General features: G+C 37.6%; 1 protein-coding gene and 1 long non-coding RNA gene across 4 annotated transcripts in view; both read left to right on the top strand.

Moving 5' to 3' along the window:
* Positions 1 to 19,961, top strand: part of LOC142078936 (uncharacterized) — a 389,734-nt gene that overhangs the window by 44,102 nt on the left and 325,671 nt on the right. The gene's annotated exons all lie outside the window — the stretch shown is intronic.
* ERP44 (endoplasmic reticulum protein 44) overlaps positions 1 to 19,961 on the top strand; it is a 52,084-nt gene that overhangs the window by 31,179 nt on the left and 944 nt on the right. The window contains exons 5-13 of one of the 3 annotated variants that reach the window (XR_012672410.1): positions 4,479 to 4,663; positions 5,147 to 5,262; positions 9,244 to 9,301; positions 10,628 to 10,744; positions 14,715 to 14,826; positions 15,274 to 15,415; positions 18,376 to 18,478; positions 19,088 to 19,358; positions 19,444 to 19,583. Coding sequence is in view for 1 of the 3 variants with exons in the window: in XM_075142253.1 (XP_074998354.1) it covers positions 4,479 to 4,663; positions 5,147 to 5,262; positions 9,244 to 9,301; positions 10,628 to 10,744; positions 14,715 to 14,826; positions 15,274 to 15,415; positions 18,376 to 18,478 (833 nt within the window). In the remaining 2 variants the exon portion in view is untranslated. Of the gene's footprint in view, positions 1 to 4,478; positions 4,664 to 5,146; positions 5,263 to 9,243; positions 9,302 to 10,627; positions 10,745 to 14,714; positions 14,827 to 15,273; positions 15,416 to 18,375; positions 18,479 to 19,087; positions 19,584 to 19,961 lie in introns of all 3 variants that reach the window. The other 2 variants (XR_012672409.1, XM_075142253.1) reach the window with 2 other exon arrangements.

Below are 19,961 nucleotides of genomic sequence, written 5' to 3'. Positions count from 1 at the left end.
TATTTTCAGGAATTATTTTTATGGGGTTTGAGTTTTGGAACTTTGATTTTCTTCCAGAAAATTTTTCAGGCTGTTGTAGTCCTCTGTTTGGCATGTAAATTGCTTCAGGTGATGCCTTATATTATGAGGTGGGCATTTAGGATAATTATCAGTACTGTTCAAATCCTAGTGGACACATTTTTTGAGAGCCAGTCCTGTAGACTTAAAATCTAAATATTTGTTTGATGGTGGTATGAATTATGACCCTGGAAGACTGACAGTGGACTGAGTTAATGATGGGGTGATACCCTGACCCTTTTAAATATTACTGGTCCTTCAGTGGGAAGGACTTTCTTAACTACATTGTGGGTAGGAGCCTACTTCAATCTTGATGCAGTTTTTCAACATATTCTTCATTGTACATTTAATTTTAATTTAGTGACAATAGACTTGAGATTCTTGGTGACTGGGCAGTTTAGAAATGGTTGTATACCAACAGGTATACATGCAAAACAGGGAGGAGAGAATCATCTGAATTCAACAGTTATTGGAGCTCTGCTTGAAATCTCTGATTTGTAGAAGATAAGATCATCAAGTATGTCAGTAGCTTGCTATCATATCTAATGTGAAACCATTCTGGTGGCATAGTCACTAGGCTTGAGATTTAATGATTAATTGGCCAAAATGAAAACACAAGGATTGTACCTTTTGGGTACCTTAGTATCTGAAGAAAATGTGAAGTCGTAGCTGAGAGACTTTTTTCTTTTTTTTCTTTAGGTAAGTTGCCCGTATCTGTTTCAAATACCTCTTTCATCAGCAAATGGACAGTGAGAATGCCTGGAAATATTTTTAAATTTAATTTAGGATTTACTATAACTAATGTGATCTATGAATGAGTTCAAACAATATTCCATGTGTTTGCATTGTGTATTTCCAATTTTAAAAGGAATATAATTTTGTAGTTGCTCTGCTTATGCTAACTCTACCTGTATCAAATGCCAGGGTTTAATGAAGCATTTAAGGTTTACTCTATTTGACTTTTGAATGAATTCAAACAATTTTTCATGTACTTGCATTTTATATTTTGTAAAAAGATGGTTTTCAAATACTCACTTGTGTAGGACTGTCATGTCTCTGTGTTAGTTCAAATACTGGTATTCATGGAATCTCAATGTAATTTGTAAAGAGCATGCAAGTTCTGACTTATGAAATAATGTTTGAATTCAGTCTTGACAGTGGGCATTTTATTACCCTTAATTTTTTTACGCAACTTCAGCACTTGAAGATTTGCATCCCTAGGGACTGAAATCTCCATCTCAGAGAACCTTCAAGACCCCCTGAGATGCCTGATCTGCAACGCGTGCATCCTCCTACAACTATGGAAATAACCTGAAGAAAAAATCCATGTTGTGAGACAAAAGTGTAGTTTTGGTGTTCTCTTGCTGTGGAGTTCAGTAACATACTAGTAGTCTTTAATCTCAATGCGTTTCTGCGAAACCTTGATATGTAGTGCTCCTATTGGACCCTGGTCAAGTTTGATGTACCGTCAGACCAAAAGTCCTTCTATCAAAAGGAGAGAAGGGCAGCAAATGCCTGGCTTGCTGACATTGTTTTTCTTCTGCTGAGCAAATATAAAGTGATTCCTCCCCTGCTAAACTTTCTGCCTTCTTGCAGAAGGTACTTTAACTAAAAAGTGATGGCATTTTCAAGGAAGAAAAAAGTATTGATCTAATACCTGTTTATGTTGAATATATTGGCATCTTCCCTTGAGAAATTTGAATTAATTTGAAATAAAAATATTCTGAGTTGAGGACATAAAATGTCTTACCCTTAATTTTAACTGTAATTAGTGCATTAAGAAACTCTTCTGGGATATTTAGGAAACAGGTCAAATCCTTTTTTAGTCAAAATTGATAGGCTGAATTCTGTAATATTTTATAGTGATGCAAAGCTTGTTAGGAACTGGGCTTAGCTGGTGAAGCTTTTAAGCCTACTGGCTTGAGGGATGTTAAAGAATGTTTTTGTGGAGGTGACATGGTTCTCATTCCTTTGCCATGCACGTTTTTTTTTTTTCCCCCACTTCTGGGACTAGTTTAAGTTGTGCAGCTGGTACAAAGATTGTTTTCAGTAACTAAAGGTACAAGAGATTGGTAGTGTTTTAGCAGCAATTAAAACTACTGATGGTTTCACTGAGAGTTTTCCAGGCAGCAGGGAATTGAGATTTTTTTGTTCTCTCGTAGAAGTCTGAAAGAGGTGGAGAGCTTTATGTGCTGGAGGACAGTTATGGGTGCAGTTCCATAGTGGAATGACTGATTTCCAGTTGCGCAGGGTTTTAATTTTGGTTTGCAACTGAGAGGTGTATGTTAGCTGCCCATTTTCAGCAGTTTGCTCATGACAACTGCCTCTAAAGAATATTTTTCACAGGACTTCTGTCTCCATTCTCTTTAAAAAAGAGTAAGTGTAAGATAGAAAGCAAATCTGGTTCATATTAAATATGTAATTGAGAAGAAAGGGCATCTTTTCAGAAAGGATTCATTTTTACATCGCTCAGTGCTGTGCCAGATACACTGATGGACCCTTGTTTGGTTGCCTTCCTGCTGTGGGCCAGTCCAGGTCACCTGAAGTGTACCCTTTGACTTCTAAGGAGTCAGTGAAAAGTATCAGGACACGCATTCAGGCCAGACTTTCAATGCCTTCCTCTTGCTGTTGACTGGATGAAATTTAGCTGTCTCCAAAGGATAAATCGGTCCATTGAAGTTCATTGTCTCTCTCTTTGCTTGAGAGAGAAAGGGAGAGGGGGAAGCAAGGGAGGGTGGTTGACTGGGATGAGTGACCTCAAAAGATTAAGCGGCTCTGGAAAGTGGGCAGACTGCTCATATTTTGGGATTTAGTTGGATTTAGGTACAAACATGGTTGAGGTTTAGGTAAACTGCATGCCACCCTGTAATAGAGGACACTCAGTTTTCCCAGGGGCTGTGAGAATTTTTTTTTTCTGGGTATATTTCCAGGGGAGGAATGAACAGGAGGGCATAATTAAACAAAGCAAAAGGAAAGAGCTTGCGGAAATCTACTTGGCATTACATGCTTGCTTTGTTTTTGGTCGTCTTTTCCTAAGATTCCAAAGTGTGTCTGGCTACCTTGTTTCTCTAGTCCTTCCTTATAAAAACTCCTTGAAGCTTTTGGTGAACCTCAACGACATCTGAAAGAGGGAAGAGCATTCAAAGCTATTAAGTACTTACGAACTTGTATTGAAGCGGTTGCTGGATATTAGAGAGTCACAAAACCAATTTCTGCACTGTAGCAAAGGTTGCTGTAAAAACTCTGATGGATCGTGCTCAGTGTGCCCTGGAACTGCTTGCTGGTTCTGTATGCTTCCCTGTCAATGCGTAGCTGGGAACTAGCTGCAACACCTATTGCAACTTGCTTGATTAACCAAAGTGGAAGCAGGACAAAGGGTCACTTGAAGTACTCTGGTGGGGTGTAGTGGAGAACTGGATTATTGCCTTAGTAATAGTTGAAGATAAGGGGCACAGGACACCCATTCATGGGAAACGGGGCTTTATTGCTTCTGCTCAGCTTTCTTCTTTGCTGCTCTTCTAATTTTACTGTAAAACCTCTTTCCATTTTTTGTTCTTTTACATTTCTAAGTCTTGTGAATAAATAACTTACAGTTAAATAACTGACCTGTTATATAATGGTGAAAATAGCTAGTGCTCTTGTGCTAGATGAACACAAATGCATGTTACTTTGTTGTATGAAGCTCTGTGTGGTCCAAGTCTAGAAGAAAGCTGGGCTGCGTGTATAGATGTGAATGAAGAATTGTCTTGAAGGGAATGCTGACACCAGAGAGGTGTTTGCCTTAATTTAGAAATCTGAAATTTTGTGTTCATTCAAAAACTGAACAGCTCAGAATTGTAACAGCAGTCTTCCGGCCTTCACAGGCTTCAAGAAATACTTTGCACAGGATTGACATTCTCTAAAATTTAAGACATGACAATTATATTTCCAGCATTGTAATTGAGATAAAAATCATAGGGAGTTTAAAAAAAAAAAGGGGGATGATATATTTTATTAAAATTTTCTCGTGAATTAATTAACTGAGATTTGGCAAGCTTTTAAGAGTGTCATGTTCTTGTTATGCTCTTAAATTGGCTTTCCTAGTTGTTCATAGGAAGTGTACTAAATCAGTATAGCCGACCAAGTCGAGTCTTTACTTACCCCAGATTTTGGTCATGTTTTTTTATGAAGATCAGTACATGTGAGAAGTACTGCAGCTGCTATCCGTTCTCTCCCCTATGGTGGTGTTTGGGGGTTTTTGTGGGTTTTTTTGGTTTGTGTTGTTTGGTTGGTTGGTTTTTTTAGTTGTTCTTGTTTAAAGATGTGGAACTACTGGTTCAGAGATTCTGCTTACATGCGCACATATACATGTGTAAGATACCATGTTCAGTGTATTTCTGTGTTTATAGGGTTTTGGTTTTATTTTCTTAATTTCTTTTTAGCGGATATAGCTCAGAGATACAGGATAAGCAAATACCCAACTCTGAAACTCTTCCGGAATGGAATGATGATGAAGAGAGAATACAGGGGCCAGAGATCTGTGACAGCAATAGCAGATTATATCAGGCAGCAGAAGAGTAACCCTATTCGGGAGGTCCAGGATTTGGAGGAAATTAGTTCTCTTGATGTAAGTCTTTCAATTTTATTCCTTCTAAATATATTCTTCTTCTTTTTTTTTAACGTTGAACTGATGAAACATAATGTGTTTGAAGTACATATTTACTACTTTTTTTTTTCCATTCAGAAACGTTATGAGTGCTTTTTTTTTTAAACTGAGAAGAAAACTGGATCATTTCCAGTATTACAAAGTATTCCAATATAATCACTTTCAACTGCATTCATTTTGTTATGGTAACTCCACTACCAAATTACTTATTTTACTTTTAATCATTTGAAAAGAATCATATGTTGTATTTGACAAGATACTTCTAATATTCCTCACTGGAAAAATATTCACAAGGATGCTTCTGAATATTGAAAAGGCAGAAAAGAACTTCTGCACAGTTATTGACTGTTGAATGAATGACACCTCTGTATTTAATACCCTTAGGGAGTAATGATAGTTTTTGATAATTCGAGGTAAGTTACAATTTAACCTTTGTTTTTACAGCGCAGCAGAAGAAATATTGTTGGATACTTTGAGCAAAAGGACTCTGACAATTACAGAACCTTTGAAAGAGTAGCGAATATTTTGCATGATGATTGTGTATTCCTGTCTGCCTTTGGGTAAGTTTTAAAATTTGTTGATTGCATGACTTCGTTATTGAAATTATGTTAATAAGCTGTATATAATTTAGTTGAATGGAGTTCTTTAATACTTTCACTGTGGCATAACTGAAGGGCTAGACCTTAACAGATAAATACACTGAGAGAAGGATAGGAGGAGAAAACTCCTCCGAGCCTTAATGTTTGCTGTGAAATCCAACTTTGATTTTTTGCCTCTTTTTTCTTTTTTTCACTCCTTGTCAGTGTAGTTTAAATGTCATTGGGGAGGTTTTAGGGGGGGCATGCTAGACAGTTGTGTCCCAAAAATCTGCTTCTTTGGAGGGAGAGGGGAACAAGTAGTGAAAAGTTTAAAAACTTTTTGGAAAAAATTTTATCAACTTTGTAGACTGAGTAACTTTTCTTTTTGCAACCTCCTAAATTTTTTTCTTTGAAATGTGACCATTTTTTGTAGGGGTGTTTTCCTTCTTTTTGTAGGTTTTTTTTCTTCTTTTCTTTTTTCCTGTAAAGAATAATTCAGTAATTGCTTGCTCATTTCCTCTTGATGTCAGGGGAGAGGACCTTGTTCCAAAACACCTGATTTCTGTGCCTGGGTCTGTTTCAGGCGAGTTGTATGTCACTGCACATGGTAACAGTTTAGAAGGGCAATTACGTTGATGAGCTTCATAGTGTGAGCCTAGAAGAACAACCTACAGAAATTCAAATTTCTCCTTGTTATACAGATTTACAGCAATATTTAAAAATATTAAAAGATCTTCACTGGAGGAAGAAGAATAAGTTGGGAGTGAGTGATTCCCTTTTTAAGTAGCATAATAAAATGCAATTATAGATTCTTTCTGTAGTTTAATGTGCCAGCACTAACCAGTTTAAAGTGATTGGGCATTAATGTGAACGGAGTGGTTTGCAGTCTACCCACAGCTGCAAGATCAGGAATTTGCATGGGTTATACTAGCTTTTATATACTGCATACAGTTGCCCTAAAGTTTTTTTGAATTGGATGTAGTGAAGGATAGCAGAGAAACTGGGAGGATGTATCAAGGTAGAAAACGTTTCATCTGTTTGAACAAAATTTGTTGTCAGTCACTGATGCCTCTTCCAATGTGTTTCCAAAAAAAGTTTGGGGGTTGGGGAGAGTATTTGTAATGTGCAGTACACGTGGCTTTCCTTTCCTTCCGTTCCCCATTAGGTATCCTACGACTGTATAAGCAGCCTTGGCCGTGAGAGAATAATCAAATCTTGTAAATCTGTGATCTGTAGGTCTGTCAGTCTATACCCAAAGAATGGCCATTATCTCAAATGTTTTCTGATGAATGCATCAATGCTTGGTCTCAGGGCAGCCAGTCTGAGTCATTATTAGAATTTTAAATTATTTTTTGCCCCATCATGAGACTTTCATTCTTTTCAGGAATGCCTTTTAAAAATCATTAGTAAGATAGCAATACTTTTAAGATTCTCTCTCCTGTTGTTTGAGTCTGTCTGTCCTTGGTTTGCTATTTGTCAACTTCGTATAATGAGGAATAGTCTCCCACCACTCAGTGTTAGTGGATGCCGTTCTTGAAGTGGTTACTATGGGGTTTTATTTTTCCTTTTTTTTTTTTTTCTTTAAAAGCAATAAGCAAACATAATAGAACAGATCAGTTTGATTATTTGTAACCTGCCTATGTAACTACAGATTGCACAGCAGGCTTGCTATTCTCTTCTCCAGACTCCCATTCCCTTTCTAGCCTGGAGCTGTTAGTGTTTTAAAGTGCAGCCTTCCAGACAGCAATCTTGGAAACTAAATGTTTTCATCTCTGAGTGGCTGCAGCTCTCAAGCTTCCTAACAAATTATGTGTGAAAAGACTTCTGAGGGAGATACTGGCTATATAACAGTGTTTTCTATTCAGATTATATATAGCAAAATGTTTCATGGGGAGCTGGCCCTGATCAGTCGAACTCTTCTGGCTGAGCATCCTAACAGCCCCTGGGAGGGATTTTTGGTTTTGCTATGGACAGAGTTCAACAGGTATATGGTTTGGGAAGTATATGGTAACATCAACTGTCATGTTCAAACTTCTAGTAAGCTAAAATAAAGTCAAACCAATCAATTTGACAGGAAAAAATTAATTACTTCGCTAACTTCTGTCAAGGCAGAACTGTTCCCTGCTATGCCAAAATTATTCTGGCTTTAGGTAGTTGTAATAGCTTATTTTTAAACTGTATTAGTGGTACTTAGTTGCAGATCATCTTGATACTTAAAACTATTCTTAAATCAACTGATCCTTACAGTTCTGTTAAGATCTGACGTGACCACAGAGCAAGATAATGAGAGAAGAGTTGTAAGCAGAAGGAGATAGGAGGGATACTGATGAAGAGATATTAGAGGTAGATTTTGGAAGTAGAACTAGGGAAGGGTAAATCTGAAACGTTTGTAGCATGGAAGAGAATGGCCTTGTGCCATTGAGCCATAGCATTGGAAGCAAGCCAAATACAGAAAACCAAAACAAACAGCCAAAAAATACTTTTGTCTTAAAAGGCTATGATGAACTGTAGATAATTCATGGAAGAGAGTGACGAATCTAAGAACTGTTTTAATTTTATGTTAGCAAGCAAATGGGGGGGGGTGTGTGTCTTGTGTGGTTCCAAGAGGCTCACCTTCTAGGTTATTGCTTCAAGAAAAGACACACTGAAGTGTTTCCATTTTGGTAGTTGTTTTAAAAAGGTGTATATCTTCAGGTGTTTGGGATTTTCTCCTCATGTCCCCACTTTGTTTGACTTGTCTGAAACAAATCAGTCACAACTGCAGTTACCAAAGCAGAAGAACACAGAAGAGCATATATTTCATTATAGATTATTATCAGCTTACCAAGCAGTGATAGGGCAGGTGGCTTCTATGTTTTCACTTCCTTCTTATTCAGCGAAGGATTGTTTGGGATGCGAGTGGTTTATCTCAGTGATGATGGTCACAAAGAAGCCTAATTTCACATTATGGGAGCAGTCATCATGTCTGGAATACAAAAATGCACTTTAAAAGACACATCTCTGAACTGGTACAAATACTGATAGGTGTAACATACTAGGCAAGACGTTTTTTGTATATGATAAGAAAAGGATAATTAGATTAAATGAATTAAATAAAAGGTGGTGAAAGGGCTTATTTTTGTTGAGTGCTTTCTTTCCTTATTTTTTTTTCTATCTCCTGTGTTGGATGCATAGCTGTCCCCATTTGTTTGAATAAAAGATCATAATTTTGGGGGTACAGGCTAGCAGCTTTCAGGGCGCTCTGTTGTGACTGGGATTAAGGAACCACAAAATATTCCAGAGCCAGGGGATGAACTATTAAGGTGACATAGTAAGCTGAATACCAAGGAGGAGCTTGGTGTTCTCCAGGTATGTGTTCTTCAGGTACACACATACCATATCATCAGTGGTCAGACTGCATGATGTGTCTTGTGCTCTCTAGGTCCGGTTTGAGGGTAAAACGGACAGTGTGGGCTTATTTGCTATCTGTTTTCTCATTGCCTGTGCCAGTAGTGCACCTCAAAGCCCTTGTTTATCAGGGTAGATAAGATGTAAATTTCTAGCGTAAACAACAGAACAGGAAGAATAAATGCAAACAAAAATCCACCCTTCTCTTCCTTAAGAAAAGGTATTAATTTGTTTTAAATTTACCAGATTATATTAATTCATTAACATTTTTCTCTGATGGTCTCTTATCCAAAATTGTACCAACATTCATCACTTGCACTTTTTGATGCCTTTAGTCCACACTTCTAGTCTTAGGGATACATCTTGCTGACTCCCTTAATGCCCTCTTGGCCAGGCCAAGTTTCTGTGGAGTCACTTTACAGTTTACTTTAAAGATCAAGGATTTAAATTTTCCAATTTTGAAGGAAAAAAAAAAAAAGTAGTAAAGAAAGGATAGCAAATTAAAATATGATTTTTGGTATCTCAGTTATTTTGTTTGTCTGTACCAAGACATGCTTACTGGTTGGTTTGTTGTAGGGCTATTTCAAAAGCAGAGAGATTTAGCGGAGACAATGTAATCTACAAGCCACCAGGGGTAAGTGTAACTATGTATTTTATTCTGCTTATTGTCATTATATGTGAATATGAACTAATGGAGACTATATTCATATCATTCAGTATGTTACTGCATCTCAAATCTTAATTTTGTTTCATCACTAAATAGTGTGAGAAATAGGGTCATAGGAACTAGTGTTTCTGAAGCAGTGAAAAAGATGTCTGTCTCATTTGTTGCCAATTAAGTGCACAAAACCTAAATCTGTCATTTTAAATGTCAATGTCCAGAATTTTTTTTCTTAGAAACACAGTTGACTCATCATGCATATAGAATCTTTGTGTTCTGCAGAAGTCTTAAAAATCTGTGAAGTTCAACAGATTTTTCAAAGCAAGTGACAATTACTAACTTTTTCTGACTGTCTCTTGCCTGTCTTGTGTGTCTTAGCCCACAAGGGCTAAAAGCTGTGCTCTTCATTTAAAAAAACGAATTAGTAAAATTAACAGTATGTTAACAAACTCTCATAAACATAGTCTTACTTGAGGAAGAATTCAGTACAGAAGAAAATCTGCAGGAATTGCTTTTTAGAAATATAATTAATATCTGAAAATCTGTTCCTTTCTCAAATATAATGTGTGAAGAGAGTTGCTTACAAAAGAGAAATAAATCAAAAAAGATCTAAGGGGGGAGGGATTTTCAAACATTTGTCTGCGAAAACAGAATTTATTAGGTTACCTAATTTATATGGCATTTCTGAATTAAGATGTGCTTAATCATGGCCACAGTTTGCGAAGTCATGCTTCGCTTCTTGTTAACCAACATTGTAATTACATGAAAAGATGGCAGCACTGAATTCTGAGTTAAAACTACTAGCAAATAAAGAAAAATTATTATTTATTCATGTCTGTTTGGCAAAGCAAATGTAAAATACCAGTTTCAAGTCTTGTAGGACACTGGGAGGGTTTTTTTGGTGAGTCTTTGTAACTATCAGCATGAAGAAGCTTAATATCTGCATTTAGTTTATATCTAAATGGGTTTTGTAGGTATGGAGATACTATTTCTCAACCTGACAGCAGTCTAAATAGCCTTTATTTGAAGCATCCCTAATTTGGAAACAAAGTATTTTTTCAATTCTTTTTCAGTCGAGTGGACTGCATAAATGATCATCTATAATATTTATTTTCCTGTTGTACTTTTGTAACATAGTTAATAGAAATGTTACATGCACAAGGGTTGAATATTGGTCTAAGACTGTCTTTCAATATTTATATGGATATTGTAACCTTTATGTCGGATAGGTAATCTTCTTTGTACGTAGCAATGTAATTTTTACTGTTTCTCAACTAGTATATTTTTCTTTTTCAACAGGAAAATGCTCCAGATATGGTGTATTTAGGCTCGCTAACCAATTTTGATTTGATTTACGCATGGACACAAGATAAATGTGTACCACTAGTTCGAGAAATTACATTTGAAAATGGAGAGGTAAGAATTTTTTTCTACCATTCTGCTTTCGGGGTTTCTTTCTCAAAGCCAAAGTGTCTCTTTCAAGGTCTTTAATCCATGCCAAAGACCTTTTCTGCATGCTTTGCTTTTGACAGAAAATAGCTGTCAGGTAATGTCTTTTCATTCTTTTGGAGCTTTTTGGTTAGACTTGAAGTTCACTGGAGGCAGATTTGTAGTAGTTTCATACACTACCAGAGTAAGAGGTTGTAATTATGCATGTAGATCACATAAGAAGTGTCTGGCGATTTGTGGGATGTGGACACTTGGACGCTAAGAATGTGCCTGTCTGTAAGTATGTATGAGTGTGTAACACCTTGGGTAGGTTGTATTATTCATCTAAAGTAAGTACATATTATTTATACAGATGTTATAACTAGATATTGATTTAAGATCCAGACATGAATGTTATTTAAGTGCTTTTTGCATCTGTTATGACTTTGAAAAAATGTTTCTAGTCAGGGTAGAAAATATCCATGTCAGCATGTCCATGACAGTTTGAAAGAGTAAAATAGTTGTAAACTACCCTTCATTTATAATCAGCTTTTAAAATTTAATGTTAAAGTTAGTAGTAGAAAAACGTTAACGTATTAACCACTTCCAAAGCATTATCTAATAAATAAGCACATTAAATGGTGGCTGACCATCTATGGAACTGGCAGTCTTCTGGGAGTTGTAATAAAAACCATGTGATACCTTTTTGTCAATCTGTGTTTAAGCACTGGTACCTTCTTAATCTTTTTAGCTTCACATGCTCTTTCTCTTGGGTTTCTTCTTTTAGCTGTAATTTGTAAGATGGAATTTGGGGGTTTGCTTTTACACATCTCTCTTCTTCTCATTATCCTTATTTTCTTTCAATGCTTTTCTGTTTTCTTTTGTAATTTACTTCTCTTTCATCTATTTCCAACTCTGTATTATAAATTTTTTTTTTGTAAAATAACCAACAGGAAAAAAAAATCTTTAGAAAATTAGCAAGTTTATAGTATCTCAAAAGGAGTATCTGTACATAGCCACAGCATCTGCTAGAAACTGTGAGGTTTGTAACAAATTGCAGTACGTTGTCCACACTGGATTAGAAACCAAAGAATCAGTCATATGATTCGTTCTCAGTTTGCGCTCTTAATTTTTTCATTCTGACTCTGCGGTGTACATAACACTGCTGTTCTGGGCATGCATAACATGTCAGGCTACATGACAGAGGGAGGAATAGGGTGGGGATGCACAAAATGGTTTAAGTACAACCTTCTAGTCAACCCTGCCAACTTTTATTGGAAAGTTCTATTAGTTAAAAAAAATTTAATTCTTCATTTGCAACTCAATATGTAAAAGATGCCACATGTTAACACGTTTAGAAGCGTGTGGTAGACTTTCAATGTACTTTTCCCATGGTGAATTGGATTCTGAGCCTTAGAAGCCAAGGTTCATCACTGTCAGCTTGTACCACATTGTGTCATGGTTTTTCTGGTTGTTCTCTCAACCCTCAATTCCTGTTTACTTAGGCAGATATTTACAATTCCAATGTGACATTTTGCTTAGCAACATTTGTTTAAAAATTTCAGTGCTGCCAGTACCCAAACAAATTTAAACATGCCAAAATTGACATACTTCTGCCTTCTGAAATTGTATAGTATTTAAATGGGCTCTTAATGCATATTGCACAATATTACAGGCTAAAAATATGAAGTGCCGTGGCTGTTAAGCTGTATTTATGGTACTAGAATACCGTATAAATAAGATAAAGACAAAAACTTTACCACAGACTTTAAATTCAATTTTAAAATCAAAATTGGACTCTGTAAACTGCTGGTAGGTTTTTCCCTCATTTTCTTTCTTAATGTTTTCATTATCTGATAAGTGTCATGGGCAGGCTAGTCAGGAAGATGGCCAATCTGAACAGAACTCATCATTGTGACTTTAGACAACACATAGTAATTTAACTCTGAAGCAAGGTCTTCTGCTTGAGAAGACCGTCCGTTCAAGAGACAGTCCTTGTACTCGATAAGAAAAGGCTATTGGTATTAGTAATATCATTCAGAAGAAAGCACCGTTTAACCTGTAATCAGTCTGTTTAGTTTTACGTTGTATGAATACAATGAACTGTGCGGTCTAACGATGGTGCTGAACTCTAAGTTTCTGAAAGGGTAAAAAGTTTCTCAAAGGCATACAGGAGTAATGTGGGCAGCTCAGATCCAATGAAAAATCTTTTGGTTTTCTCAGTGCCAAATGAGACAGTAGCTTTTGAGGGAGCAGTCCAAAGCAAATGAAATTGCTATTCCACTTGCCACGTCCTGATCAATAAGATGTGCTATGAAAGCTGGAAGAGAGAAGCAAACAAAGGAAGGTACTTCATAGAAACCAGTTAGGGCCAAAATTAGCAAGGCTTTCAAGCCAGCTGTCCTAACAACCTGTTTGGAGATTAATTGATCTTGTGAATATAACTTGCCACATAGGTTGTCCTTTTAGGTGCTTGCAAGCAAGAGGGAAGCTTAGAGCCGGAATACCAAGCTCTGTTTGGGAGTTCTCCCTCTGGAAATGTACCTGCTGAAACGATTGAGGAAATGGAGCCATAATCGTAGTCATGCGGAACAGACTTCTTCACATCCTCTAATAGGAGAGAGGCTGAGACCCAGCCGAATTCATGTGTGTAAAAATGAGAACGAGCAAATGTGATTAGTAGTTGGTTTAGGGATGGATTGGGAAGCTTGGATTTCATCAAGAGCACTGAATTTATTAGGATCTTTGCAATCTGCTGTTAAAAGACCAAGCTTCAACTTACCTGACAGACTTGGTTGAAGGGAGAATGACAGCCATTTCATGTACACTATGTAACTGGCTGCCTACTGATATGGAAAGCATTTCTTCCAACTTACTGCAAATTGAAAATACCTGAAGAAACTATTCTATTTGGTAGCAGAACGAACGAGTGCGATCTTTCTCAAAAAGCATAGACTTTATTCTGATACAGGCTAGAATCAAAGAAATAGCAGTACTTGCTTGTACACCAGTCGTGCAAATGAAAGCTAGGCAAGACTGTAGGCATTTGTTAAATGATAAATGATTATTTCTTCAGTCGGGCTCTAGTGAGTTGAGCTGATGTTCAAAGATGCCTAAAATTCACTTTTGAAGCAAGCAAATGCATTTTGTTTGTGTTTTGTTTGGGTTTTGAGTAAAAGAAAAATCCTGAATAAATTATTTGAGGAGTTCCTACATTTATCTGTCCCTGGACAGAGATCTTTAAAAGGCACTCGGGCTGCAAGAATGCATTTCTATGAGCAACTAAAGCTTGCCTGCCCAACAAAGGTTTTCATTTCTTTATCAATTTTAGTAATATATACTAGCCTGTGAATTTAATAATGGTGTTATATAGATAACCAGTCATGACACACTGGCAAAAGAGCAGTACTTGACTGTAACTGATATAGCTATGTCATTAGCTTCTGCTTTTTTCTTAGTTGTGGTTTTTGGGGTGGTTTTTTTTTTTTTAGGATGGAGTTACTTAAAGATACTCATTCATTGTGTTATGCTAGGAAAACACCAACCTATTACATAAACCAAGCTAGGACTGGATATAGAATACACACTCAGCTTTTCATAGTATTTAATAACCATGCTGTTCAGGCCTTATTGCTGTTTCATGAAGATGTTGTGTTTTCTCAGAATTGGGTTATTTCTTTTAAGCAAGTATTCCAGTGCAAGTGTATCCCTTCCCGAAATGTTCATAATGAAAATACACTCATCCTTTGTCTGCTGTATATGATACAGAAGAAGGAAACATGGTTAACTGTATCACTCGGGTATCTTAGATGAAGGGTCAGCAGTTAACATCTTTAGTCCTGTTCTTTCAGCTGTTTTTAAAGTAGAATCTCACTGAATTTGAAAATTGCTGGAATCACTTACTCAAGTGCCCTTAAGAAATGGAAGAAATGAGATATGTCGTTTGTTTTCTGTGCAGGAACTGACAGAAGAAGGCCTTCCTTTTCTCATACTTTTCCACATGAAAGATGACTTGGAGAGTTTAGAGAAATTCCAACAGGAGGTTGCACGACAATTAATAAGTGAAAAAGGTTTGTAGTAACTCCTACTTCTTGTTTTTACTGGCATTATTTTTTTCAGGCGCAGTGGAAGCAAAGGCCAAACAGAATCCTAGCTTTAAAGCTCTTGAGTCCGAAGGACTTATGTACTTTTGACAGTGAGGACCAACTCCTCTGGAAATTATTAAAATAGATACACAATTTATTGGTCAGTAACTATTTCAGAAATTCTACTTGTCTAAATGACTTCATGCAGTTTGAGAGGGCATTAAACAAAACTTCAGTTTGTATTGTGGCCAAAATCACTTTAAGAAAATCCGTTATTTTGGTGGTGTTAGTTATTTAAATCTATTTTCAAGTTTTGCATGTTGTATCTATCTAATATCTCCACCTTTGTAATACTTATGAAAGTTTTTAGGGTTTCAAGCTAATAATAAAAAAAAATCTTAACATGGATTTTTGTCTGCTTACAATTTTAAGGTACAATAAACTTCCTCCATGCTGACTGTGATAAATTCAGGCATCCACTCCTCCATATTCAGAAGACTCCAGCAGACTGCCCTGTTATTGCCATTGATAGCTTTAGGCACATGTATGTCTTTCCAGACTTCAGCGACTTGTCGTAAGTATTTTTCTTTGTGCATTTTGATTTGAGAAGGACAAAGGAAAAGACGTGCTCATATTTTAATCAGTACTATCATGGGAAGATGAATAAATCTGGGATAGGTAAGGCTGCCTATGTATGATGCAATGTTAGAGCCTTAAAGCAACATGAATTGGTGTGAAGTAATTGTTTAAATGGAGTTGCATTGCTTTATGCAAGAAGAGAATCTCCCAGTAAGTTTTTAGATGCTGCTTTTCTTTGAATTCAAATTTTTGCCATTTTCTGTAGTAGGTAGGCATTTGGAGCCTGGCATGGTATTTTTAGCCGTGATCTAGATATATCACTTAACTTTAAAAGGTTTAAAATACTACATGGAATGTTTAAGTGCTGTGTTATGCAATGATTACTGTAAAATGCACCATGTAAGAATTCCCAGCCTGCTGGTTTGGTTTTTCCTGCTGTGCAATTCCAGCCTTCCTGCATTAGTGTAACCCTGGAAAGCTGGCAGAGAAATCCTTGTTGCGTGGGTTTCCAAAATTTTCCACGTGCAGCTGGGAAAATAGCTGATCGTTGGCATGTTATCTGGATAAAATATGTGAGAGAAGTATCAGGGTGCTTGGGCGAAATGCTGCTTTGATAATCCTCTTTACATCAGCCTATCTCTTTATGTTGCACTGCCTTGGAAGCAGATGTTGTCTCCCATGGTTTGGTTGAGGAGTGAAGATGCGTACATGTTCTCTTCAGGGGCTTTCAGCATATACACTGCTTGTTAAGTCCTGGTTAAATGCCTAGGCTTTGAGACTTGAAGTTTTGCCCATTCATACTTTCAAAAACTCAGAGTATTTCATTTTTGTCAAAGCCAAGGATTCGAAGTTCAGACTTAGTATGCAATGTCAATGTAACCCCATGTCTAATTCTGCCATTCCAGCAGGCATTTTTCTACCTGAAATGTTGACATTTGGAAGGAGGGTTCAAACCTAGCTTCTGCCCATAATTTTCCACAGGCTTATTCTTAAAATGTAATTTCTCTTTGATGTATCTCAAATAGTGCTTTTCAAATATCTAAAGCTATGTGTGTGGAAACTGATAGCGACTATTTTTCTCCCTGCGTTCCTGTTTCTTTGAAAGATCATGTTCACAGCACATGCTAGCACTTAAAAAAAAGTAGAATATTTGCGTTTTGAAAGCACTCTTTTTATTGTCACTTTTGAAACAGCCCTAAAATAAATTAATATCTCTTGTAGGGGAATAGAGATGTTTAGTTTAGACTTTCATGTTATGTTTCTTACATGTTCTGTTTCTGTGAAACACTATCAGAATAATTAAAGCTACTTGCTTGTTTGTATACCAATTGTTACATACAAATGAAGATGAGAGAGAGATGTCAGGATTGTAGACAGTTGCTTAACGATAAATAATTATTCAACCTTATCTAGGAGATAGAGCTGACACTTAGAAACACCTAACAAACAGTTTGGAAACAAGGAGAGCTTGGAGCTCCTGGGCTGATATTCTTCTGCGTGTGTGTGTGGTTTGGATTTTTGTTTTGATTGGGGTTTTTTTGTTGTGTTGTTTTGTTTTAATAATAGGTAAAACCTTAATTCTGAGACTTTCATCTACCTGCAAGGATTTCTGCCACTTTAGTACATTTTTTCGACTCCTTTACAAACTGGTCCCAGACTGTTTCTTGTAATCTCAGTGCTGCCACCAACCAATAGGGTGTGGATATGGTACTTTCAGAACTGGCCCACTAAAAGATTTCCTCTCTCTTTAGGAGTTGTCTTTTTGGAGAATAGCCACTTCATAGGCAAATCAGACCATCACCCAATATTTTGTCCTCATACTTTGGCCACCTGGCCCTATTCACCCCGCTATCAGAAATGATAGCAAGGAGTGTTCCAACAGATCAGTTGTAGCTTCTCAGCAAGAACTGGCTGAGCTACAAGAGGCTGTAGGCACCAAATGCCCTTGCTGCATTAGGGGAGGAGAAGAGGTTGGAGAGGAATGTCTCCAGCAGTGTGCCTGACCTAGAACAGGGCAGGGGCCCAAGGTGAAGCAGAGAGCAGTGATTCTGCTGTCCCTACAACCGGGCTGGAATGAACCCCCTTCTCTCCATCAGTGCTAATTCCTGATCTTAACTGGGAAGTGAAGAGACCCCTCAAAGTACCACTATAGTACTGATTAGTTATAGACGTTGCTGTAGTGATACCTCCTGACTCTGTATTATACTACGTTTTATCTAATGATCTGAAACACTGCGGATAGCCTGTCAGACCACACTTCGGCCCTCTTTCCTAAATGTAATAATTGGTCTGATGAAACAGACCTACAAAACCTGTCTCCATTCACACGTTACCTTTTTGATTGTATGCGTAGTGCTCACGTTATTGTTTTTTTATCTCATCTTTAATACTTATTAGATCAACTCTTCATTTTAAGCTTTTTAGTCTATTTGACATTTCACAAAATTGGATGCTGTAGTTTAGCACGTTTGCTGTGGGTGACAGTAGATGATCTCAGATTAGATTTACATTGATACCCTCTTAGTGCTTATCTCTCGTGTATATGCAGTTGCTCAGGCACTAGAGAGCCTTTCAAAGATGTTTTGTCAATACTGCTACCCAACTGTCATTTGTATCTGTAAACTGTGCATTTGGAACCTGCTGTTCCCTCTTACATTATGGTTAGTGGGGAGCTGAAGTGAGTATACAATGAAGTTATCGGCTAGTACAACTCTGTGGGAGTTATTGAAAAGATGAAATACTTGCTGTGTTCTCAAGAGACAGTGGAAAGAAAAAGAAGCTGGTAGGATACCTTAACAAACCATTTGGCTTCCTGTCCTCTATTAATCACCTGGAAGTGGACATAGTGTGCCAGATAAACAGAAATTGGCTACTCTAAATAGTGCACTTCAAAACTTCTGTGTTTGGAATTAACTTGTAATAAACATGTGGGTGTTTCTGTTGGATTTGTTCCAGAGTTCCAGGTAGACTGAAGCAATTTGTACTGGACTTGCATTCTGGAAAATTGCATAGAGAGTTTCATCATGGCCCTGATCCAACTGATGTAGCGCCTGGTCAGGTAAGGTTACAACAAATACATTTAAAATTTGGCCATTTAATAAAGACCTTTTTTTACTCCTTGTCAGAGCTGTACTTTCTAACGTGTATACTTTTAACTTCAGTCTCCTGAAAGAGGAAATCTGTTTATAGAAGCATAACATTGCCACTCCTGCTTGTCTCTTCCTTCAACTTCCTTTGGGTAAAGGCAGGGAGAGCATTAGGGGGAAGTATGGTACCTGTTTGCCTTGAATAAGGGAAGAGTGTAAGAATATATACTTTTCTCCACTGAAACAGAAGATCTTGGGCCAGATGACTGTTCTGAGCTCATAGACCTACTCTTATGTTCTCATGTTTTGGTGCAAAAACTGATGATACATCATAGATGCATTATTTCTCACACGACACACCATGAGAGGGTGCTTCTAAGGGGAAACATCAATTGATTGAATGTTTTATATATTTACTCGTAGTCACCAATCCAAGCAGGAGGCAGATTGTTAAAGCATCAACAAAGGATTGATAAGCAGTAATAGGGCTTATTACTTTTATTAATATAGTTAACAAGTGGCATTAATAGTGGTCACAGGCTGCATTTGTCAGTTTGGATTTGTCACTGTTCTGCTCAAAGGTTGTCATGCTGTATAATTACATGCCTGGAAGTCACTCCTGGGATCTCTTCAGGAACACAACTACCAGATACTTCTCCAGACAAAACTCAGGAGCACCTCAGCATTTAGTTTAATCCAAGAGGCAGAAAAGAAAGGACGTTACAAGCCCCGATTCCTCTGCTCAGCCCAGTCTTCTAACTGTGTCTTGATCAGCCTTGTATCTTCTTGATACACCGCTCAGATCATATGCTTGGTGTCATGCTGAAAAGTGCAAACCTAACAGCCTGTCAGGTAACCTTCTCATTACCTCAGGCCCTCTCTAAAGAAATAACTGTTTTTAAACACTTACTTTTAAGTTCTATGTTGCATTGTCTAGGGCTCAAAGAGCCACGTTGATCCCAGAGGAGACCCGGTGCCCTTGTGTTGGGGTGCCTTGGGCCATCCCAGAACCCATGGGTGAGGGACAGAAACAATTTATGGCTACAGGCTCATTTTCCTGGTCATCTGTGGGATGTGGTAAGGATGGCTCTGCGCTAAGCCGTGTGAGTGCAGCCTCCTGTTGCCCTGTTCAAAGTTAAACGATTTAAAAGCGTGAAAGCCCTGGAGGGCTTGCCTTGGGCCAGGAGAATGATTGCTTTTGAACGTTGTCATGACTGGCTGTGAAAACACGAGGGCTGAATTGTCTCAGCAGTAATTCATTTAACTGGTAACTCCCTGTGTTTCTCAGGAATTCATTGAGCCACCAGAATTCAGGTCAAGAGGAGGAGACGCAGAAAATAGGGCTGGAGACTGAGGCGTAGGCCAGGCAGTTGGTCAGCTCAGTGCTAGAGAGGTGGTGCGTGAGGAAGAGACACTCTGAGGCAATTTGCAGTCTGGGGGAGCTTGGCCAGGGCG

Source organism: Calonectris borealis, chromosome 2 (assembly GCF_964195595.1).
Source record: "Calonectris borealis chromosome 2, bCalBor7.hap1.2, whole genome shotgun sequence".
Lineage (NCBI taxonomy): Eukaryota > Metazoa > Chordata > Aves > Procellariiformes > Procellariidae > Calonectris > Calonectris borealis.
The sequence above is the reverse complement of the archived record's forward strand: the minus strand, read 5'-3'. Positions and strand labels throughout refer to the sequence as shown.